The 25,285-nt window shown below is 48.1% G+C and overlaps 1 protein-coding gene across 1 annotated transcript; it reads left to right on the top strand.

Annotated features, from left to right (window-relative positions):
• The first annotated feature begins 1,098 nt into the window (after positions 1-1,098).
• Positions 1,099-25,285, top strand: TMEM130 (transmembrane protein 130). The gene is made up of 8 exons (XM_077140620.1): positions 1,099-1,183; positions 7,822-8,127; positions 9,581-9,740; positions 18,482-18,645; positions 19,367-19,451; positions 21,139-21,341; positions 23,390-23,502; positions 23,959-25,285. Exons 1-8 carry the CDS (start codon positions 1,099-1,101, stop codon positions 24,109-24,111), a joined length of 1,269 nt encoding a protein of 422 aa, XP_076996735.1. The 3' UTR covers positions 24,112-25,285.

Raw genomic sequence — 25,285 nt, 5'->3', positions numbered from 1 at the left:
GGGACAGATTCTCCCCAGTCTCCAGAGGGAACAACCTGCTAATACCTTGATTTCAGACTTCTAGTCTCCAGAACTGTGTGAGAAGATACATTTCTGTTGTTTTAAGCCATCCAGCTTTTGGTACCTGTTACCACAGCCCTAGGAAACTAAGACAGGCAGGGCCCATTATTCCCATTTCACAGAAAAGGAAATGAGCCACAGAGAGGAGAATGACCTTCCCAAGGTCATATCACTCTGGGGAAGAGCCCAAAGCCTCTTGGTTCCCAGGTCTGGTTTTTGTCACACATACCCCTTGCGTTAGTTGAGGCTCCTGTGGAGTGCCATGTCTTGCACTCTCAAATCTGTTCGTCCATGCGTGTCAGGTGGCAGTGGGGCAGGTGGGGCCAGGTCTCAGGGGACAGGAGGGTGCCCTCTGAATGCCTCCCCCTGGGCAGCAGCAGCAGCCATCCACCCACTTCACTGGTAGGTAAACCGGCGTTGGGGTGCGATCGTGTGACTCTCGCAAGGCCCTCGGTGACGGCGAGGACGCCGTGGGCCCAGCATGAATCCCAAATCACAGAGAGGAAATCAGAGAGGGTGAGACGCGAAGTGGCATCCAGCACAGGGCCGAGAGCGCACAAGCCCCTGTCCCAGGAGCACCAGTCCTCTGCTCAGCGCCCGGCGCCCAGCGGGCGCCCAGGGTCCCGTGGGTGAACAGCCGCGCGCGTCAGGAAGGAAGAAGGCCCAGGAGCCCCCCGGGGGCCGGCAGCGCCGTGCCCGTCTCTGGGGACGCTGAGTCACCGCCGGCGGGCGCGGGCTCGGGGAGGGGTGGGGGCTCCGGGAGGGGGCGGGGGACGCCGCCGCCGGCGGGGGGCGTGGGCGGAGGAAGCGGCGTGGGGGCGGGGGGGCCGGCGGCGCGGGGAGGGGGCGCGGCGCGGCTGACGTGGGCCGGGGTCGGCGCGGGGCTGTGGGCGGCGGCGGCGGCGCGCAGCGGCACAGCGTCCCGAGGCGAGGGCGAGCGAGTGCGCACTGCCCGCACCTCCCCGCTCAGCCCTGCGCCGCGCGCGGGGAGCCGCGGACGCCGGCGCCGCCGAGGTCGAGCCGCCTTCTCCCGGCGCGATGGCCCCGACCGTCGCGCTGCGCCTCGGCCGCCTCCTCTGGCTCGCCGGCCTCCTGCCCTGGGCCCCGGCCCCGGCGGCCGCAGGTAAGGCGCTGGGCCCGCCGGGTCGCCCGCCTCTGCCCACCCCCACCCCGGTCGGCACCCAGCCCTGGGCCGTGGGCTCAGGCGGGCCGGCTGGCCTGGGCGCCCGGGCCGCGGAGGGGCCTCCGTGCGCCCTGCGCGCATCACCCTCCTCCCGGGAGGCCGCTGCGGCGCGCGACGGAGGGGAGGATGGCGAAGCTCTGTCCCCTCACTCCTCTCCCTTCTTCCTTCTCCCTTCTCCCCAGAAGTGGCCCAGGCATCCGAGAGCCGCCCCCCACCCCCGCGCCCCTCGGAACTTGCTTCCTCCCCCAGCTCGGCCCGGTCCTGAGACCCTTCGCGGGCTAGCCCGCCCGGCCCGCCACGTCCCTCCACGTCCCCTGGGGTTGCTGGAGGGCGATTCCGGGAACCCGGGCATGTGGCAGGGGCAGGCATCACGCCACAGACCCCCGCGAGCGCCGACAGGTGCCCCCCCCCCCCATAGCCGCAGTTTTCCCCTTAAATCGTCGCCTTATCTGGAGAGGTTTTTCATCCCGTTTTTGTTGGCGTCAGAAGGATGCGATTTTAGAGCCCAGGAGGCCAGTCTGCCATTTTCTTTGGCGTGGTTTCCAAAACGGACCCTGAGCTGACAGGTTTTGCTGAGGCCTTTGGGTCGTTCACCCCCACCCCCACCCCTCCATCCACCTTCCCAGACCCCCATAAGACAGCACCTCCCTTTCTGCCATATTTTGGGAACATTTAAAGGACCCATACTGGAGAGTTGTCAAGGGACAGGTAAGGTGAGGGCAGCAGTCGAGGGTTAAACATCCAGAATTTCCCACCACCTTCCCTCTCCCATAAAGAGTGGCAGACTGGAAAAGAGAAAAATATGCAGAACTGCCAAGGAGAGCCACAGATCCTCGAAGAGGATCTTGTTTCCCCCCCTGGAAATACACCCAGAAATTGGGTCTCTTGTCCAATAGGTTTTCATCCCTTCAGAAATCATCAGTGCATCCCAAATTCAAAAAAAAAAAACCAAAAATAAATTAATCGTTTGGAAATCACATATGGTTCCCAGGCTGGCAGGTGAAGGGCTTTTGCACCTCTAAGAACAGGGTTGGGGAACATACCTTCCATCTTCCACGGGAGAAAAGGCTGGAAAGGCCCTCCGCCTTCCTGAGGTTTGGCCAGCCAGCATGACATGCTGTCTGCACCATGGGTTTGTAAGTCAGAAATCCACATCCTGGACCATGAATTCCAGGTCATGTTTTCTAAGCTTCTGAGGAAGCATTTTGAGCTGTGTGAAAGCGGCTGATGAAGCCACTTTCCAGAAGGTTCTGGACCCCACATGCTGTGTTGTCAGGGAGAGTCTCTGAGCTGCAGGTGGAAGCTCCAGGGGCTTGCTAGGTGGGCAGCTGCCCTTTGAGTTGGCCCTTCTGCTCTATGTCCCTTGGGACCCTTCATTGTGGCTGTGTGGATGCACCCTCTAAGCCCCTGTCTGTCTTCCTGGGCCTGGGGCTGGCTCCTTCAGCCCCACCTGGAAAAGCCATCACTACCCATTTCAGCCACGAAATGGACATTCCCAGACCCCCAAGGGGGAAGGGTGGCATCACCGGGGGCTATGTGAAACACCCGATCTTGACAAATCGGCTTGAGAAAGAGTGACTTGGAGCCTTCTTGTGACTGGACATGTGTCTGTCAGGGGATGCAGATGGGGGCTGGGGGAGCTAGGCCAGGGCCTGCCGCAGCCAGCCCCTCCCACCCCTCATCCTCCCAGCCTGAGCTGCTGTTGTCCTGATTCCATTCCCCTGGCAACCGATCTGCGATCTGCGTGGTGCGGACATGCGCCCATCCTACTGCAGATGCTGGGTGGCCATTAGCATGCAGCCCCGTGTTCCTGCCACTTAGCAGCCTTGCTCCAGCCCACACACCTCGCCTCGCCTTGCCTGGGGGTGGGGCTGGAGCGTGTCTCAGGAACCTGTCAGTCAAGTAAGTGCCTCTGCTCAGCCTGGCCAAGTGCTGCCTCCCAGCCAGGGTGGGGGTGGGGAGAATATCGCCCAGCACAGCCCCAGGCGGCACCCGTGCCAGCCTCAGGTTGTATCTGCTGGGAGGAGTTTCCGCCCAGGTACCTGGACTTCCCACTGTGACTCTCCCTGGGCTTAGGGCACAGGGCAGATCCTTTTTCACAGCCAGCATTTCCTCTGGTCTTAGCCTCTTGACTCAAATGACTTTATAATTCAAGAAATGGTCCCTGAGTGGCTCAACAGGTAAGAGTACTTGCCTGCCATGCCCGAGGACCCGGGTTCGATTTCCGGTGCCTGCCCATGTAAAAAAAAAAAAAAAAAAAAGAAATGGTCCCTGAAGGAAAGGGTCTCAGAATGGACAATGGGTGATAAGAGGGATGTTCAGAAAGGCTGGAGCCGGAGTCCCCAGTGGGGTGACATTACTTCAAGGCGAGGGGGGGGTGTAGTTGAGAACAAACTTACCTCCCAGGTGTGCAGAAAGGTGAACAGGCCTCTTGTGGGCTCCTGCAGGAAAGAGACATGGCCTGCACATCTGGGACCGCCAGCACCTGTGGCTCTTGGCAGGAGCTCAGTCAGTACTAGCTGAGTAAGCCACCCAGGGCACACCTCAGCCACACTCCCTGTCTAGGTGCCACTTAGCATTGGACACCTGCAATGTCCCAAGCACTGTGTAGGCACAGGGCAGGTGGCGGAATCCCAGCCCCCCAAGGAGCTCAGCAGTGCAGTGGGGAGCTGAAGATACAATGGGATGCTCAGACTGTTGGCAGAGCATGGGGGACAGGTGGTGGGGAGTGCAGGGAAGGCCTCAGAGAGGTTTTATCCATGAACAAGTAGGTAGAGAACGGTTCAGGGTCGCCTATCAGTAGGGACAGAATGCACAAAGGCCCTGAGGCTGGAAAGGACAGAGCCTGTGGGGTAGCTGCAAACCTTAAAGTGGCCAGCTGCAGCTTAGGCGTGCTGAGATGTGAGTCTGGACACCACTGGGGATGGTCCAGGCTTATTTATCACACAGGAAGCTCTTTGTTGGGGATGGCCAAGGGTGGAACAGGACTGCAGGCTGGGGGCCCAGGCAAGGATACCCAGTCTGGGATGGGGGCTGGCCGGAAGCTGTGTTAATGGTAATGGAAAGGAAGCTGCATCCCCAGATGAGAGCAGCTAGAATAGCAAGGGCCTGGGGAGTGAGTCTTCTTTTAGTTTTATCATGGTGATACATACCGTAAAATTTGTCATTTTAGCCATTTTTAAGTGTACAATTCGGTGGCATTAGTGACATTCAGTGTTGTGTAGTCATCGCCTCTATCTAGTTCCAAAACTTTTTCTCCCCCCTCACCCCAAACAGAAACTCTGCGCCCACCAAGCCTTAACTTCCGTTCCCTCTACCTCTGGCCTCTGAGGACATCTATTTTCTGTAGGAAAATATTCCAGATATTTCATATAAGTGGAATCGTGCAATATTTGTCCTTCTGTGTCTGTCTCATTTAGCAAAATGTCTTTGAGGTTTATCCGTGTTGTCGCATGGATCAGAATTTTTATTTTTATGGCAGAATAATATTCCATTGCGTGCATAGACCACATTTTGTTTCTCCATCAGCTGTCACTGGACACTTGGGTTGTTTCCACCATTTGGCAATTGTGAATAATGGTGCTGTGAACATCTGATCGAGTCCCTGCTTTCAATTCTTTTTGATTCTTTCTAAATTCTTTTGAAATGGGATTGCTGGGTCACATGGTAGTTCTATGTTAGACTTTTTGAGGATCCACCAAGCTGTTTTCCACCATGGCTACACCATCTTAAACACTCACCTGTCACATACAAGAGTTCCCATTTCTCTGCATCCTTGCCAACACTTACTTCCCTTTATTTTGAATAAAGCCATCCCAGTGGGTATCTGGGGATTGGTTTGAGGGTAGCTGGATCTTCTAACCTTAACCAGGGTGAGAAGAGCTATGGCTTTGGGGAGGGAAGGAATCCAGGGGGACTGGCCAGTGCTGTCCAAAAGGACCCTCCGGTGATAAAGGAAATGACCGATATCTGCGCTGAACTTGACATTAGGGAGACCACTGAGATACTTTCAGCATGTTATCCTGTGAAAATAAAAACAATTCAAAACTGTGTATGGAGGATGCTTATAATTCAGTTAAAAAACTCTGCATGCGAAAGAGAAATGAGGACGGGGTGTGAGTGCAGCCACTGTCTCTGGGAGGTAGGATCATTGGGCATTTCTAAAAATGTTTATGAGTATATATTCCCTTTCCAATGGAAACACAGTTTATTTTAAAAATCGTAACCTTGTTTGTGGGTCAGAATGTTATGCAGCTGTTTCAGATAGTTAAAGAATAAAGACCATAAATAAAGGCCCCTGATACAGAAGTCAAATAAAACCAAACGATAGGATATGTAAGCTTATGTAGGATGACAGTGTAACTTTTAAACAGTGGATGGTGGGAAATGCCCAAGTATGGTAAGAGTGGTTATTATTCCTTGTTTGTTTTTATTTTTATTTTAACTTTTTATTTTTTATTTTTATTTATTAATTTAAAAAATTAACAACAAACAAAAACATTAACATATCATTCCATTCTACATATATAATCAGTAATTCTTAATATCATCACATAGTCTCATATTCATCATTTCTTAGAACATTTGCATCGATTTAGAAAAAGAAATAAAAAGAAAACAAAGAAATAAAACGATAGCAGAAAAAAAAAAGATTATACGTACCATACCCCTTACCCCTCACTTTCATTTATCACTAGCATTTCAAACTAAATTTATTTTAACATTTGTTCCCCTATTATTTATTTTTATTCCATATGTTCTACTCTTCTGTTGATATGGTAGATAAAAGAAGCATCAGACAGAAGGTTTTCACAATCACAGAGTCACATTGTGAAAGCTATATCATTGTTCAATCATCATCAAGAAACACGGCTACTGGAACACAGCTCTGCGTTTTCAGACAGTTCCCTCCAGCCTCTTCACTACATCTTGAATAACAAGGTGATATCTACTTAATGCGCAAGAATAACCTCAGGGTAACCTCTGGACTCTGTTTGGAATCTCTCAGCCATTGACACTTTGTCTCATTTTACTCTTCCCCCTTTTGGTGGAGAAGGTTCTCTCAATCCCTTGATGTTAATTCTCAGCTCATTCTAGGGTTTTTCTCAATTCCTTGATGCTGAATCTCCGCTCATTCCAGGATCTCTGTCCCACATTGCCAGGAAGATCCAAACCCCTGGGAGTCATGTCCCACGCAGAGAGGGGTAGGGTGGTGAGACTACTCGTCATGTTGGCTGGAGAGAGAGGCCACATCTGAGCAACAAAAGAGGCTCTCTTGGGGATGACTCTTAGGCCTAAATTTTAAGTAGATTTGACCTGTCCTTTGTGGGGTTAAGTTTCATATGAACAAACCCCAAGACTGGGGGCTCAGCCTATAGCTTTGGTTGTGCACACTGCTTGTGAGAATATCAAGAATTCAACTTGGAGAAGTTGAATTTCTCCCCGTTCTCACCATTCCCCGAAGGGGGTTTTGCAAATACTTTTCCACTCACTGATCAAATCACTCTGGGATTCATCGGGGCATCACTCTGGACAAACCAACAAAATCTCATGTCCTACCTGAGATTCCAAGTACTTATGGCGTTCAATCGAACTATCTACATAAGTTATATTAGGAAATGCACTAGTCAAAACATAAATTTTGTAACAAGCATTTTTTGCTTTAGTCTCACACATAAGGTGACAGTTTAAAATATTAATTACCATCTATTTTCAGCACCCTGCAATAATGACATTCCTTTGTTCTTCCTCATGCAAAAACATTTTTGAAATTTGTACATTTCACTATTATTATACACTCTAGGCATTCCTAGTGTTTTTATTTTTAATAAGACATTTAAATTTTTCTTTTACACTTTTGTCTGTTTTCAGTTTCCTGCAGTTAGTCTCATGGGTGGCGTGGGGGTGGGACCATTTCAAAACCCCTCACCTGGCCTTTGGGCCACCCCATCAGGTGTCCCTTAGCCGCTCGTGCCTCTGAGTGCCCAAAATGTGCCGAGGGCCACAGAGAAACTGGGTTTTAAATTGTGTTTCATTTAACTTGAAACTTAAATCTCCAGAGGTGGCCGGCGGCTACCACATTGGGCATTGCAGATCAAGGACTTCTTACTTTTTTTGGAATTTGAAACAGAATCAGACCTGAGCTCCTTCCGGTGGCTTGTCTGGGTGCTGGGGCTGTGATCGCACCCATGCCCTCTCTGCTGACAGTTTGAGCTGTGAATTTCTGTGGACGTGGGTTACCTCGTCCAAAAGAGTGACAGAAAATTCTCAGCCTTGGTTGTCCTGCAGTAGCCCTTCCACTGATGTGCACTTGGAGTCGTTTTCTTAGCTAATGGGGTGGGGCCCATGCCCTGCATGTGCTCTCTAAGTCCCCACTTGGGGTATCATTTGGGAACATTAAAGAACATGCAATCGGAGTCAGTTGGGCCCAGATCTGTTGTGTGACTCTGAGCGAGTCCATCCTTTAAACTGCACCTGGACAGTGGAATGACAGAAGCCAGCCCAGGGAAGGTTGGGGGGTGGGGGGACTCCTTGCCGCTCCCCCTCTTGAAACGCAGCCTTTGTTTCTGGGCTCCTAGGTCTGTATGAGCTCCGTGTCATCACCGATGGCCCTGCCACCACAGGAGCAGAGGTGACCATCTCAGCCGGCCTCGTGGCCAAGGATAACGGCAGCCTGACCCTGCCTGCCGACGCCCGCCTCTACCGCTTCCACTGGATCCACTCCCCACTGGTTGTCACAGGAAAGAAGGAGAAGGCGTCCAGCTCTACCATCCACGTGGTGGGGAATGTGCCTGGGGACTTCCCGGTCTCTGTCTGGGTCACGGCCGCCGACTGCTGGATGTGCCAGCCTGTGGCCAGGAGCTTTGTCGTCCTTCCCATCACAGGTGAGGGCCTCTCCTGCTGGCAAATTTCTCTTTAAACTCGGGGCACAGGGAAGAGCCTTGCTCTAGTTTGCTAGCTGCCAGAATGCAACACACCAGAGATGGATTGGCTTTTAATAAAAGGGGATTTATTTCGTTAGTTCTTCAGAGGAAAGGCAGCTAACTTTCCACTGAGGTTCTTTCTTACGTGGGAAGGCACATGATGGTCTCTGCTGGCCTTCTCTCCAGGCCTCTGGGTTCCAACAGCTTTCCCCGGGGTGATTCCCTTCTGCATCTCCAAAGGCCTGGGCTGAACTACGAGTGCTGAAATGAGGTATGCTGAGCTGCTTGGGCTGTGCTACGCTGAACTCTCTCATTTAAGCACCAGCCAATTAACTCAAACATCATTCACTGCAGCAGGCACGCCTCCTAGCTGACTGCAGATGTAAATCAGCAACAGATGAGGTTCACATACCTTTGGCTCATGTGGCAGCAGCAAAACTAGGTGCCTTCACCTAGCCAAGTTGACAACTGAATCTAACTACCACAAGCCTCCAGCTTCACTACCTACTGACCTGTGATTCCTTCTCTGTTGTCAGAGTTAACAAAGGATCGCAAAATTACAGTCATACCCTGCTGGTTGAAATGGACCCTTAGGGCACCTTTTGCTACTGAGGGTATAAATGAACACATCCTGCTGGGGAGCCCTTGGTCATCGGTATCAGTGGATGTGAACTTTTTTAGTCTTTGGTCCAGTCGTTCGTTCATTCATTCTCATTCCAAGAGGTCCCTGCCCTCGAATAAATAATTTATCTTCAGGAAATAAACATCCACTTGGGTAATGCTTTATGCACAAAGATGTTCTTTGCAGTGGTGTTTATAATAGCAAAAGAAAGTGTAAATAAGCTCAATATCCAACCGTAAGGGGACTGGCTAAGTGTGTTGTAATAATTTCTACGACGATTGATAATGACCCTTATAAAGAGTCGGTAAAGTCATGCTTGTAAAATAATACAAAACACAACAAAAACAACAAAAAAGAAAGCGCCAAATTGTGAAACCAATTTGATGTTTCATGTCTAAACACATGCACAAAAATACTTTGCACTACTTCATGACGTCAGCGATGGTTGTGTTTGAGTGATAGGCGATTTCTTTTCCTTTTTTTATTCTGCTTTTTGGTATTTCCCAAATAAGCTTTGTCGATCATGCCTTACTTTCCACTTTTTGGATCCTGGGCATCTTTTGTCCCCAAATGTTCCGGGTCTTGGTGAGAGGAGGGCAGGAGTGCAGCTCTGTGTGGAGCACACGTGGTGACGCTCTACCCCTGTCCAGGCAGCAGGAATGAGGACCCGTGTTTGGTGACTCGGGGGGACCCCTCCCCAACAGTCTGGAAGGCTGAGGTTGGGGAGGGGGCTGCTCTGCTCAGGAGGCCCTCCCCGTGTTTCAGAGGCCTCACCTCCCTTCTGTCTGCCAGAGTTCCTCGTGGGTAACCTCGTCGTCACCCAGAACACCTCGCTGCCCTGGCCCAGCTCCTATCTCACCAAGACCACCCTGAAAGTGTCCTTCCTCCTGCACGACCCAAGCAACTTCTTCAAGTCTGCCTCGTTCCTCTACAGCTGGGACTTCGGAGACGGGTATGTCCGTATCCCCTTGGTGCTCCAAAGCTGTGGCCGGCAGCCTGGGGGCCCCTTGGCCATGCCCTGGCCTGGCCGTCCCTTGCCTTGTGCACAGTGCGCTATATAGCTGCCCGTCACCACTGCTCACTGTCCCTCGCTCCAAACATTCCTTCAACACCTACTTGGTGTCAGGACTGGGGTGTTTGGGCATCGAGGTGCATGACTCCCGGGCCCTGCCTTTGAGTTGCCTTGCAGCTTGGTAGAGGGGATCACTGGAGCCCAAACCAGCCCTTTAAGGAAGGGCGAGATAGGTGAGCTTTTTTTCCTCCAATTTCAGCCCATTGCAGGTGTGGGTAGAACTCAGGGTTCTCCTCCCAACAGGCCAGGCTGCAGGAGGCAGGTTGAGAAGTGGGGTGGGGTTGGGGGGTGTCATGCAGCCTGCAGACAGAGCCCTCTGCCACCCAGATTGTGTGAGGCAGTACTGTCCACAGTGAGGCCCAGCACAGACCCCTCACTCCACTCGGGTCCCCCGGGCCACCAGCTGACACTCCCCTGTGCTGAGCCCATAAGTCCCCTCGGTGGGGGCAGGGGTGCATCGAAGGGTTACAGACAAGCTTGAGAAATGGGTCTGCATGAGTCAAGTTTCTAGGGTGCTTTGCGAGTCTGAGAAATACCTGGTCCGAAGGAATGCCAAGATTTGGAAGGAGGAAAAGTATGGACCAGAGCTGGAAGGGATCCAGAGGGGCTGGCTGGGCCAGCGCCCCTTCTTCAAGGAGAGATGCTTGTCTCAGCTCTTTCCAGACATCCCCCACCCCCTAGCAGCAGAGAGCTCCGACTGACCTGGGTTTTGCATGCAGGATCTCATGGGATGCACACAGTCACCCCGATTGATGGTTACTGTTACACCTAGGCTACAGGTAAGGAAATGGAGACAGGTAAGGAAATGCAGGTGGGACCCTTAAGCGTTGTTATCCTCTTCTGGAAAATGGGAAAACTCATATCTAACTCAAGGGGTTATTCAACATTGGGCCTGCCGGCTCCAAAGCCTGTGACCAGCCACAAATGGGCACCAGGAAATCCCTTGGTGACCTGTTCCAAGATTAGCAAACATTTTCTGTGAAGTCCCAGGTAATAAATATCTGGAGCTCTGAGGGGCCACAGGGTCTCTGTCACAGCCCCCCGACTCTGCCATTGTAGCGTGGAAGTCATCATAGACATTTATCAAGAAATGAGCGTGGCTCTGTTTTAATAAAACTTTATTTATAATGCCACATGGTGGGCTGGACTTGGGCTCCTGTTCCAACCCTGGCTAGGGGAAATTCTCCCGTGTCACTACTTTAGCATCCTCTGCTTTCAATTTAACCCTGTTTCTTATTTTCCTTGTTAAAATACCTCAGTAGTTAAAATAGTTACCTTTATAACGGAAGACATGTCCTTGTGGCATGACCTGAAAATTAAATTTTATTTTTTTCTCTCCTGGACTGTCCTCTCATGTCTATTTGTCTCTTCATATAGAATGCGGGGAAAGCCCAGCATGTTTTTACGTAATAGATTTTCTAAACCTAGACAAAATAGTAAAGCTGGTAGCAGAAGCAGTCACTGGGTACTTTAAACTGGGATTTGCATCTTGCTTTAAAAACACCCATGGAAAAAGGCAAACTAATTATACATTCATGCATATGTTCACTTATTAGTGTAAAATGTAAACAAAATGTAAATAATTCAAAGGTATCAATATTTAACCAGAAAAGTAGAATTTGAGATGAAAAGCATTAAAAAAAAAAAAAAAACAGATGACAAAACAAGGTTCCTTTAGATGTAAAAGGTAAATTTACAGGGATGATAGAACTGACCCAAACCTTTCTAAATGGAATATCAGAGCATGAAAATATAAAAAGAAAGACCTGTTAGGGAAATTCCCACAGAATATTTTCATTTTCTACATCTAGTCTTTGATATTTTAAAGTGGGTTAAATAAATGATAGAACCCTGGACCTAAAAACATGAGGTAGTTACAAAAAAAAAATAATTCTAGAACTTAAAATGTCACAAAATCCTCTAATACAGAACGTACCATCTAATCACATTACAAACCAGAAAGTTATGAAAAGTTTTGTCAAAAACCTAGCCAAGTCAATATTTGAAAACATGATCCTAAAATAGCTTTGGGTCAAAAGGTAATTTTAAGCTGTGAGAAAATAAGGATGATGAGAACATTGTACTTCCAATTTGTAAAACAATTTTAAACAGAACCAGAGTTAAAATAATAGTTCTAAGTTTTAATTAGTAAATAAGAAAGAATGCCAATAAAATAAATGAAATACAACTTAAGAAGTTAAAAGAAAAAAATATGTCCATCACAAAAAGAATGAGGAAAGGATTAATATATACAGAAACAAATTAGAAAGTAGAAAAATAGGATTGAGAAATTTAAAATTTGGCTTTTTTTTTTTGCAGGGGAAATTAAGTGGAAAAACCTCAAACTTAAGTTTCTAAGTTGAGAAAATATGTATTTGCATACACACATTAAAAAATTCTATCAGTTTATACGTCGATTAAGCTTTTAGAAATGTTTAAAAGTTCTGTTGAGAATGAGAAAGTGGTATAACTGTATTGGTACAGAGATAGGATTTTGAAACAGTGAGATAATACTTTGTACAGTTCAAAACTCCATGCTGATATATTTGACAATGTCAATGAATTGGATGATTCTCTAGGAAAACGTAAATTACTAAAGTTAATTTGCAAGTTACCAAAGAACAATCTCTAAGAAGGGTCCATAGCCAGATGGTTTTACTGGCAAGTTATTTCATACTTTCAAAGTTCCAGAAAATTCTCATGTTATTGTATAAAGTCCCCCAGAACACAGACCAAAATAGAAAACTTCTCATTTCATTGTACAAGATTAGCACAGCCAGCCCAAAAAAGAAAACTGCATACCATTTTCACTTAAGCCTCAGATGCACGATTTTGGATGAAATAGCCAATTTATTATTATTAAAATAATAATACATTATAGCCACTGAGAGTTGTACATGTTTAAAATTGTCACCAAAATACTTACATATTCAGAGGAAGAGAGAATAGTCCCCGGGGCTTTTAAGTTGTATGTTTTATATAGTAGAAAACAGATGCACATTTTGCTTGCTATTCCATGAAGTATCTGTTTCTTTTTTTAAAATCTGTTTTTGTGGTAACACATAAAACATAGCATTTCCATTTTAGCCACTTTCAAGTGTAGAATTTCACTTGTGCTAATTATACTCAGAATGTTGTGCTGCCATTAGCACCATCCATGACCAAAATTTTTCCATCATCCTAAACAGAAACCCTGGACCCATTCAGCACTAATGCCCCAACATCTGTTTCTTTTAATCAAAAAAATAATGTTGACATCTCTGGAAGATGCACTGAATTTGCTCCACAGCCTTTACATAACCCACTTTGAGCAGGCAGAAGCCAGGATGATTTTGGAATACCAGAACCCTTCCTTATTAGAAACTCTGTTATGGTAATTCATCACTTTAATAAGTTAAAGGAGAAAGCTCAGGCAGTCCTCTTTTTGGGTGCCAGAAAGGTGTTAGAATGAGCAAAAATAGACATTTAATGTTATCCCAGTAAACTAGGAAAAGAAGTCTTGGTTGGTTTCAACCAACGATTTACATTACACCTATTGATGAAACTTAGGATTTTGCTTCCTTAGCCTTTTGTGAGAAAAAGGGGTCTGTGGTCAAACACTTTGGGGAAATTATCCCATTGAAATACTGTGGCAAACCCTGCCCCAGAGGCAGGAAAAGACCAGGTTACCTCTTCTCGTTCCTGTCATTCAGCATTGTTCTAAAAGTTCTAACTCATTCAATAAGTCAAGAAAAAAATGAGGTGTAAATGTTGGAAAACAGACAATTATCATTTCCAGAAAAGATGACCCACCTGGACTATACAGCGATGCTGTTTAATTGAACTTCTGGGAATGTCCTCGTGTGGCTGTTGAGCCCTTGAATTGTAGCTGTTGTAATTGAGAAATTAAATGTGTAATTTTATTTAATTTTAAATAATTTAAATAATTTAAAATTAAACACCCACCTGTGGTTAGTGGCTACGTATTGGACAGCATGTTTCTAGAGCACCGACAGGAAAATAAAATAAGAATTTAGTAAGTTTGACCCATTTTATTGGATCACAGTTAAGTGGCCACAAGGCGGGCTTGACCCCAGGGACAGTGTCTTCTAGCCAGCTGGCCATCTCTGGGTTCCTTGGCTTCCTGTCACATGGCAGTGCACATGATGTCATATTCTCCTTTCTCTCCTGGGTCCCATGGACTTGCCGCTACTATTTTTCTGTCCAATTCCCTTTGCTTATAAGGACTTCAGCCTTACTGGATGAAAGCCCATACTCTTCAGTTTGGACAAACCTTAACTAATTCACATCTTCAAAGGTCCTAATTACAAATGGGTTCACACCCACAGGAGTGGATTAAGATATAAGGACTTGTTTTTCTAGGGTACCTAACTCCAAGGTGCCATGCCCATTAGCATATCAAAAGTTTTCCTGTGTACCAGTAGTAATCAATTAGAAAGTAAAGGGGGGAACCCTGTTAACAAGAGCAAAAATAGTATATAGATTAAACATAGGAACACTTAACCTGAAAGTGGGCAAGACACTGTGTGAAGAGAAGTACACAGCTCCTGAGGGTTAGCTGAATTTTTAGTAAATGGATATACCCACAGTGACTGGGAGGCAAGTCTTATTATTGTGGTATCCATTTTCCCAAAGTTATTCTGTAAATTTAATGCAAATTCAGTAAAAATTCTAATAGCAATAATTATTGGACCATGATGAAGATTCTTAAGTTCACCTAACTACATTACATATGTGTGTGTGTGTGTGTGTGTGTGTGTGTGTGTGTAATTTTAGAACACAATAAGGAACATCTGTCTCCAAGCACAGAACAATCTCCATATATATTGTGGTCATTTACTTTCAAGTTGTGGACCTTATCCACTATTTCTATTACAATTGCACATTTTTGTGACTAGCCATTGCAATAAAATAAGAAAAAGAAATGGAACATAAATATTGGAAAGGAGGAGACAGAAGTCACCAGACACTGAAGCCAGTACTGTTTACCTAAAAAACACAAGCGATGCAAATAAAATATCTTAAAACTAAAAAGAGATCTTAGTAATATGGCTGGTTACAAAACAAAGATTCATAGCTTTTCCATGTCATGGTAATTGTTGGGGACTGAATTGTATCCTCCACAAAAGGTATGTTCAGGTGCCAGCCTCCATTCTTGTGGGTGTGAACCCATTTCTAAATAGGACCTTGAAGGTGTTATTGGTTAAGGTGTGACCACAATGAATGAGGGTGGGCCTTATCTCATGGGCTGAGGTCCTTATAAGCAAAGGAAATTGAACACAGAAGGAGAAGCCATGGAGAGCAGCCAGGAGCTAGATGCCCATGGAACCCAGGAGAGAAAGAAAATGCAACCATATGCATTTCCATGTGACCAAAAAGCCAAGGACCAAGGATCACCAGCAGCCAGCCTCAGAACACCACCGTCCTCGGAGAGAAAGCACTGCCTGGCCAATGCCTCGATTTTGAACTTATCCTAGCCTCAAGAACCGGGAGCCAATAAGTTCCCCGTTGTTTAAGCCAACCCATTGAATGGCATTTGTTTTAGTAGCCAGGAAACTAGGGAATTTTTAAAAAGTCACGTATCATTGTTATAAAACTTATAAAAACTGTAGGATCTATGAGAATATAGCTATAAATTGTACTGAGAATCTTAAAAAGACTTTTAAAAAGTGAAGAGAGAATTCCCCAGTATTGTAAGCAGAAAGCAATGTCAGAAAAGCAGAACGATGATGTGTGGGGATGGGGAGAGGAACTGGCAATGCCTACATACATAAATACAATTTGGAGCAAAAACAGGCAGCTCAATGGAACAGAATAGAAAATGCAGAAACAAGCCTAAGTTTGTACACAGCCTGTCAGTAAAGATGGATTACTTAATAAATGGTGCCAGGGTACTTGGTTAACTATTTGAGAGGAAAATAATCTGATCCCTAACAAAATCATCTCCAGACCAATTGAAAGTTTAAACATACTGAACCAGAAGTAGATTGAAATATAGCTGGTTAGTCACCTCCAATTGAGTAATGTGATGCTGAGGAAAGTATTTCTAAGAATAAATAAAGGCAGAATCTATAAAGGAAAAAATGCTAGATTTGGCATCATCCAATTTAAAATTTGAGTGTGAAAGAAGTAAATCAAAGACGGGTTAATCTGGAAGAAAATGTTTGGATGATATATAATAGGGAAAGGGTTTTTCTTATACTTTTTACTGTGAAATATATATACAAAAAAGCAATAAATTTCAAAGTACATTTTAACAAGTAGTTATAGAGCAGATTTCAAAGTTTCATGTGGGTTACCATTTCACGATACCAGGTTTTTCCTTCTAGCTGCTCCAAAAACACTGGAGACTAAAAAGAAATATCAGTATAATGATTCATAGTCATACGCATCTGTTAAATCCTAACTTCTCTGTTACAACTTCTCCTCCTTTGATCATTCTCCCAATCTTTAGGGATATTTGGGTTATGCCCATTCTACTTTCATGTTGAAAAAGGGTGTCGACAGTATGGGATGGAGGCTGGAACTGGTTGATGTTCTTGGAGGGCCTGGCACCTCTGGATTTCAGGACTTATCTTCCCTAGGAACCATCTAAAGGTTTAGGTTTCTGAAAAGTAAACTTACTGTGTGCAACTTTGTCGGATCTCAGATAGAGCCCGGGATGTTCTTTGGGGTTAACAGGAGTGATGTTGGATGGGGTTTGGCAAAGCATAGCAAATAGCAAGGTCTAGCTGAAGCTTACATAAAAGTTAGCCTCCAGAATAGTCTCTCGACTCCATTTGAACTCTCTTAGCTATTGATGTCTTATTTTGTTACGTTTCTTTTTTTTTTTTTTTTTTTTTTTTTTTTTTTTTTAAAGGAAAGACAGAGAGAAGGAAGGAAGGATAGAAGGAAGGAAGGAAGGAAGAAAGGGAAACATTTCCAAACATTTTCTTGCTTTATTGTATTTTGTTTTTCCGTTTTTGTTACATGGGCTGGGGCCGGGAATCGAACCGAGGTCCTCCGGCATAGCAGGCAAGCACTTTGCCCGCTGAGCCACCGCGGCCCACCCTTGTTACGTTTCTTTTCCTCCTTTTGATCAGGAAGGCATTGTCAGTCCCATGATGCCAGGGTCAGGCTCATCCCACAGAGTCATGTCCCATGTTGCCAGGAGACTTCTACCCCCAGATGTCAATGTCTCACATGGAGGGGAGGGTAATGATTTTCCTTGCAGTTTCCTGGAAGTAACTCTTAGGCATACCTATAGGTAGGCTAAGCTTCTCTGCTACATACATAAGCTTCACAGGAGCAAGCCTCAAGATCAAAGGCTTAGCCTATTAACCAGGGAGTCCCTGATGTTTAAGACAGTATCAGGAGTTTCCTAGGTGGAAAGTTTAAAATAGTTAAAAAAAATAGTTCCATATTTTTTCTCCAGCCCTTCAAGGGACTTTGCCTGTACTTTGGTGTGTGTGTGTGTTTGTGTGCGTGCATGGGCAGGGAATTGAACCTGGGTCTCCCACATGGCAGGTGAGCATTCTACCACTGAACCACCCATGCACTCTGCCTATACTTTTTAATTACATGCCCAGTATAACTGGGGTGTATCTGGGTAGTACATTAATCTATACAGTAGGTGAAGTTCTAAAATACAGACACTGTCATCCTTCACCCTGTAGGTAAAGATTTAATAAATGTCATATATAGAGCATTGATAAATAAGCACAAAGCTTTTTTATTATTATTAGACTTCCTTTTGAAGTGGTTTAGGTAATGATAGCATACACTATATGTTATGGCATAACCTGTGATGCAAGTATGATTCTCCCTGTATGCAGATGAGAAAAATAAGGCTTAAAGTTATATAGATTAGAAGTCTGGAACTGAGATTCAAATCCAGGTGTGTCTTAACCTCCAGATCCAAACTTCTAGAACCTTCCCCAGATTGTCCTGATTCACCGTGGTTCAGATCAGGAGCTGGCGATCTGTTTCTAACACACCACCTCTCCTGGAGTTTGGGCTGGGGATGGGAGACAGGGGAAGGGTATTTCCCGACAGGTGAACAGGTGAAAGGTACCTGCTGCTGCTGAGCATTCTCCCACCTTTGACTTATAAGCACAAAGACATACAGCAGCCGCTTAACCTAAGCGCAGGTTCTGGCCAGGTCGCCAGGGGAGGTGGTGAGGCTGGTGCTGCCCAGGGCTTACAGGTGTTGGCTTTGCAGGTAGAGATGTTAGGTGGTGGGCATAGCACACTCGCAGGGTGGTTGCCAAGCTGCAGGGCTGACAACTGCGCCAGCTGTGCTGGTGCAGCCCACGCTGCTTCTTGGAGGACATGACATCCATACCAGAGTGCATGCTGAGAGGAGAGGAGGGGGCCTGGGACTCAGCCCTGCAATCTCTCCTGATCTTCCTGGCCTCAGTTTCCCCATCTGTGAAATGGCAGGCCTGGGCCAGCTCTCCTGGAGGTCTGACTAGTGGAGAAGCTGCCGTGTTGACAGTGGAGGGACAGCACAAGTCAGCTCAAGAGCTTTTGGTGTCCCAGTGAGCCACTGCACTGCCACCTGTTGACTCTGAGTCATCCATGAGTCACTTTTGAGTACCAGGACAGGGAATCCACCCTCTCTCCTTCCTGCCACCTTGCAGGACCCAGATGGTGACTGAGGACGCCATGGTCTACTATAACTATTCCATTATTGGAACCTTCACCGTCAAACTCAAAGTGGTGGCTGAGTGGGAGCAGGTGGAGGCACCCACCAAGGGCATTGTGCAGAAGACGGGTGACTTCTCGGCCTCGCTGAAGCTGCAGGGTAGGTCTGAGATGGGCATGGGGCTGCGGGCTTTGGCCCCGTGGGGTGCCCCGGACACCGCCATGGTTTGGTTGTGGTGCGGCTCCGAGTGTGCGCAGAGCGTGGGTGCGTGTGCGCTCCAGGGCCCCTCGGGGACCACATCTCACATTCCCGCTTTAAAGAGGCCCCTGCAGGCCACCGAGGAGCAGAGCCGGGTGGGAACCCAGTGTCCATCTGCTCCTGGAGCCTAGCCGCGGCCAGCTGCTCTGCCACAAGGTGGCCCCTGGTTCCCTGGCCACACCGCCCCTCAGGGCTAGAACAGTTGTGCAAAGGGGGGAGTGGGGACCCTCTGTTGCTCCATCTGTTGCACGAAGAGGGGGACATGTGGGAAGCTGCAGCAGATTTAAGGTTCTGCTGGGGCATCTCTAAGGAGCAGTGGCGCAGGGAGCAGAGAGTGTAGGAGAGTCTGGTAAAACTCGGGCCAGCCCAGGACCCCGTGTTGGAGGTTCTGCTGCTTTGTCCAACTTTCTCACTCTGAGCAGGCTTTGGCGCCTGACAGGGGTGGGGGGGGGGTAGGGGGTGGGACCAGGACATGTCCTATGCAGTCCTGTGTCCCTCCCTTGCTTGAGCTGCTGGTGCTCTCGGATGGGGGAGAGGACAGGGGGGTGTCCCCCAGCTCCTGCAAGCCCGGAGACAGCTGTCGTCAGCAGCCGAGTGTAATGGGGTGCTTTCTGCCTTTCAGAAACCCTTCGAGGCATCCAGGTTTTGGGACCCACCCTCATTCAGACCTTTCAAAAGATGATAATTACCTTGAACTTCCTGGGGAGGTGAGTGGGGCCCAGTGTTGGTTTGTCAATGCTGCCAGAATGCAATATACCATAAATGTGTTGGCTTTTAAAACTGGAATTTATTAAGTTTCAAGTTTACAGTTCTAAGGCCATCAGAATGTCCAAAGTAAGGCATCCAGGGAAAGATACTTTGATTCAAAAAAGGGCCAATGACTTTCAGGATTTTTCTGTCAGCTGGGAAGGCACTTGACAAACATCTGCCAGCTGTCTCTGCTGTTTCTCATTTCAAAAGGCTTCCTGGGGGGGTGTTTTCCTTTTGCATTTCCAAAGGTCTCTTGTCTCTGTCAGTTCCTAGCATTTTTCAAAATGTTTTTAAAGGGCTCCAGTAAGTGACCCCACCTTGAAAGGGTAGAGACACATCTCCGTGGAAACCACTTAATCAAAAGGTCCCACCCACCACTGGATGGGTCCCATGTCCATGGAAACAATTTAATCAAAAAGATCCCACCCAGTAATATTGAAAGAGGGTTAAAGAACATGGCTTTTCTGGGGGTACACAATAGATTCAAACCGGCACACGCCCCCCAAATGTGCTGTCAGTGCCCCCACACTCCAAGTCATGTACCCTTTGGGACCTGCTGCCTCCCCCATGACCCCCCATGTCTGGCAGCTGCTGGAAGGGCAGAGTCATGATATGGCTTCCTTTTCAGGGCCTGGGGGCGGGAGGCCTGACCTTTTGGGGCTGCCTGTAGTATCGGTGCTCATGGCAAAGGCAGGTGAGGGGCCCATCCTGTGGACAGCCCTCGGTCCACGACCTGCGCTGGCAGTCCAGTCCAGCCCGGCCTTTGTACATGCAGTGAGTCCAGCCTGGACTTCCCTTCCTGTCACCCTCATGGGCTCAGACTCTTCTCCCTCAAAGCCCCTTTGCAGGGCCCTTTCCTCCCAGAAAGTCTGCTCTCCTCCAGCCTGGGCCGGAGAGCCTGTGCCAGCCAGCCAGCAGGCAGACGTTTAATGCAAGTCTGCTTTGGACCCGACGTAGCTGCTGGAGGGGCAGAGTGCACAAGACAGAGTCGCTGCTTTCAAAGTTTCTGTTTGCACCTGTGTCTTCCAGCTCCTGAGCCTGGGTCTGAGCCCTCCCAGCAACCCAGAATGCCCTCACTGCTTTATTTTATTTTTTGCTTTCATGTCTCCCTACATATATATATATTTCTATATCTATACATACATAAAGAGGCAGGTGTATGATAGGTATATCATAGGAATTTTGTTCACAACAGTTTTTTTACTTTCCTCTTTTTTTCTTATTGTTTTTTTAGAGGTGATGCATGGGCCTGGGCCCTTGTCCCTTTCTGACTTATCTAGAGCCTACTTATCCTTTAAGATCCTGCTCAAATACCACCACCTCCAGGAAGGTTTCCCTGACTGCGTTGTTAAGAATGAGTTCATCTGTCCCCGTGCTTCCACAACATAACCCGTGCATCTTTGGAGCCTTCATTCTGCCTCCATTTATGGTCTGTGTCTGTCTCTGTATGCCTGGGATCCCCTAGGGGCCCAGGGACATCTCTTCTGCACCATTGCGTTCCCCTGTCTGGAATGTGTGAAGCTGAAGCCATGACAGCTCAATGTTCTGTCCTGAAGGTCGTGCCCTCCTGGGCTCTCTTGGCCTTGGCCTGTGCTCTTGCTCTTTACCAAACCGTTTCTAAAATCTGTGCCCATGTCCCCACAGCCCCCCAGTGACTGTGTGCTGGCGTCTGAAGCCGGAGTGCCTCCCACTGGAGGAAGGGGAATGCCACCCGGTGTCAGTGGCCACCACGGCTTACAACGTGACCCATACCTTCAGGGATCCTGGGGATTACTGCTTCAGCATCCGAGCTGAGAACGTCATCAGCAAGACCCATCAGTATCACCGGATCCAAGTGTGGCCCTCCAGTAAGTGACACCTTGCCTTCTGCTCCCTTGCTTCACAGGCAGCAAACACAAGTCAACATTGCCACCATCACCAATTGTTCCAGCCAACCAACCCTACCAACGCCATCAACAGCCATCCCACCAACACTAATACCCTCAAGGGCCCTACTGCCTCCAGCAACAACCAACACCACCATTGACCATCTGCTAATGCTGCCATCATCAAATCAACAGCCACCTCTACCACTTCCACCGACAACCAACTCTACCAACCCAGTACCACCACCAATCAATTCTGCCAACACCAACACCATTAACAATAACCACCACTAACTAGGCTATCACCCACCAGCTTTACCAGCACCACTGCAGCCATTACCACAAACACTGCTAACAACTCTTCCAACCTCATCATCACTACTAACTCTACCAGCATTCCCACTGAAAGCCTCTACCCCCGGACAGCAAACGACTCTAACCATCATTGCCATCACATGAACCATTGCTGCTATCAAAACCACCATGCCCAGCCCATTCCTTTAACCTCACCACGACCACCACCGCACGTACACCCCGCCACACACACCTCAACTTCCCTGCACCAAGGCCTTACTTCACAGTGGTGTGGGAAGGGCAGATGTCCAGGGCTCAGATGTTTTAACTGAGTTTGTTTACCTCCCAGCTCATACCTCCATTAATGGGTCAGTAACTCACTGGGCTGTTGGGAGTGTTCCAACGGGTATGAAAGTACGATATCTATTTTTTTTATATATATGGATATTTATACACATCCTCCCTTAGAATGCCGTTACCCAAACCATCATCAGGTCTGGCCCCTGGCTTGTCAACACAGGAATAGCTGATGACAATATTGGGGACCACAGAAAAGGGCTCTCTTACACAGAGTAGAAAGTAGGATCCCAGAATCCTAAGGGATGGTGTTCTAGTTGCCCAACCCAGTCTCACTCTTCATGGCACAAAAGGGAAAACTCAGGCTCAAAGGGGCAACAAGACTTGTGCCAGCCTGACCCCAAACCCAGACTCTCAAACTTCTGGTCCAGTGCTGTTTTCTGGGGACAGAAATTCTTTCCAGGCCCCCATGGATGAGATGAAGCCCTGCCAGCTGCACCTGGCCTCAAGGTTAGCCCCTGTCCACTCCAGTCTCCCCATCTCCTTTCTGGGCTCTTGTCAAACAGCCCACTCCACTGTGGGCACTGGCTGACCTTGTGGGTAAGGCAGACTCTGTGTCCTGTGAACATCATCAGGGGCCTTGTGCCCTGACTGTCCCAGCAGCTCCTGGGCACTGAATGCCTGGGACCCATCTGAGTTCTGCACAGAAGACACGCAATACAGGTAATAAGTGCTGCTGATTGGGAAACATAACCCTGAGGCATATGGTAGCGTCTGTACCAGGAGGGGAAAAAGGAACCAGTGAACGAGAACCCACGCTTCTGACCACCCATGCAAGGCACACTCATGCCCTCACCCATCTCATCCTTATGGCAGCCTGCTATGATAGCATTAGCATCAGGCCATCTGGTCAGATCCAGGGTTTGATGTCAAGACTGTCTAACTCCAGATACTGGGCTCTTCCTACTGCACCTGATGCTTCCTGGAAGCAGGGTCAGCCCAGAGCTTCCAGAGGGCTGCCGCACAGGTCACAGGGCTGCTCAAGTGTCCTCACAACATGGGTTCCCCAGGGCAAGTCATCCAAGAAAGAGCAAGGAGGAAATTACAGTATCTTTTATGGCCTAGATTCAGAGCTCACACCTTTAGAAGCAAGTCACTCAATCCAATCCACACTCAAAGGGCAGGGAATGAAGCTCCACCTCTTGAAAGGAGGGGTACAGTGTAATTTGTGAACATATTTTTAGACCCTACATACTCCAACTTACTTTCTGTGAAATCCTGGATTTGTCCTAGTTGGGGTTTCCTGTCTGGAGTGCATGAATATAAGGAAAAAAATCACTGGTGGGATTTGATTATTCTCTCCCTTGTTGTGATCTCCTGAGAACCAGCATTCAGCACCAACTACGCAGCCCCATGACTTTGCCTTCTTTCACTCCCAGGCCTCCAGCCAGCTGTCTTTGCTTTCCCTTGTGCTACTCTTATCACCATGATGCTGGCCTTCATTATGTATGTGACCCTGCGGAATGCCACTCAGCAGAAGGACATGGTGGAGGTGGGTGCTCAGTAGAGTGGAGGCTGGGTCACTGGACCCTGAACTGTGGAGAGGGTGTGGGGATGAGGCCAGGAGGCCTGGAATAGGTCTTGAAGTCAGATCATGACCATGGGGCTGGGGGAGATGTGCCCAAGAGACATCCATAGACCAGACAGAATTGCTGGGCTGGGTTTTTCTTTTCTGACTTATCTCCTTTTGTGGTCTCTCCTGCCCTGACAAGCAGTGCCCACAAACAGTAATGGAGAGGGTAGATGCTAGAGGGAGACCCCGGGAGCAGGAAGCCAAAGGCAGGGAATCTTTATATAGTGCCAGAAATGGGTTTTAGTGCGCGTGTGCTGGTAGGCAGCTGAGCTCATAAGGCCACCTGATGGGGCTCCTGGTGGGTGGGTGATGGACCTGTGGGGTTTTGTTCACCTTAGGTAGCTGATTTTGATTTTTTTCTCCGTGTCTGATAAGAACCTAGAGTCACCCACTGGAGCGAGGTGCTGCTGCCAGATGTGCTGTGGGCCATTTTTGCTGGAGACTCCATCTGAGTACCTGGAAATCGTCCGCGAGAACCATGGGCTTCTCCCACCCCTCTATAAGTCTGTCAAAACTTACACTGTGTGAACACCCTCCCTCTGTCCCATCTCAGTGTTTGCCAACTGCTGCCTCGCTGCCTCGCGGCCTCAGGAAGGGGTGTGCGTGGGCCTGAGCAGTATGAGTTCATGTGTGCAGGGCCATTTGCCCCAGCTGCCGTCCTTCTGTACAGTCCAACCACTGCCAAAAACCCCTCTCAGTAGACCCACATCTGTATCCAAGCCCCTTTCAGTCTCTCCACTACATCTCTGCCTTTGGAGAGGCCCCAAGCAGAACTCAGACACTCGACGTGGCCCCTGCTCTCTCTCTCTCGTGTGCCTGCCCACCCCTCATTTATTCCTCTCTTACTGGCATATCTGCCGTCCATCTTGGATTCACATGCCCGCCCCCCCATCCTCCAGGAGGCCTTGCCTATGACAGAGAGCTAGGAGGAAGGCATAAACTAAAAAGAATACGTAACTAAAGAGCATACACACACATGCACACACACACACACACACACACAGAAGTATGTATTCACATGCATCACATAGACATCTCAGACAATTTCCTTTGTATCAGTTAAGTGGGATGCTGGGATGCACCCTGAATTAGAAAGAAAATGATCTGACTTCACCCCTCGGCCCCAAGAGCTCCTGAGACCGGCCCCTTGCTCTGTGTTGTGTTGTCTCAGTGGCTACACAGTCCCACTCCAGGAGGTTAGGTGGGGTAAGTCTAACTCCATGAGTGCAGTGTGCTTTGTAAATATCAACTTCTTTTATTGAAACCTATAAGATAAACTTGAATTATGGAAAAGGGCTTGCAGCTAAAGGGGAGCTTGAGCCTGTGTGGACCTCGGTTCCCAGGCAGGTGGACAGTGCCTGTGCCTGTCCCACTGCCTCCGGGATGGCCTTGCAAAGGAAGAAGCAGGAGTCTACAGAACTGAGTGGGGGTACATACCTCACCCTTCTCCCCTCTGGACTATGGACCTGGGGAGAGATGTGCATATGGAGGGAGCAGTGATGGGTCAGAAAGAAGGATCAGGCATAGGTACCACGTCCAGGAGTCCAAGGAGCAATTCAGGTGAGCCATTTGGGATGGGCTCCGTCGCTATCATTGTTTGCTCTCGGACTTTGTGGAAAACAACATTCGTGGTGTCGTGAAGCTCATTCTCGTGAAATACTGCCATTTATTGCTGAATAAAGCTTGTGTATTCTGAATATAA

The sequence above is a fragment of the Tamandua tetradactyla genome, chromosome 23 (assembly GCF_023851605.1).
Source record: "Tamandua tetradactyla isolate mTamTet1 chromosome 23, mTamTet1.pri, whole genome shotgun sequence".
Classification (NCBI taxonomy): domain Eukaryota; kingdom Metazoa; phylum Chordata; class Mammalia; order Pilosa; family Myrmecophagidae; genus Tamandua; species Tamandua tetradactyla.
This window is presented reverse-complemented; position numbering and strand designations above follow the sequence as displayed.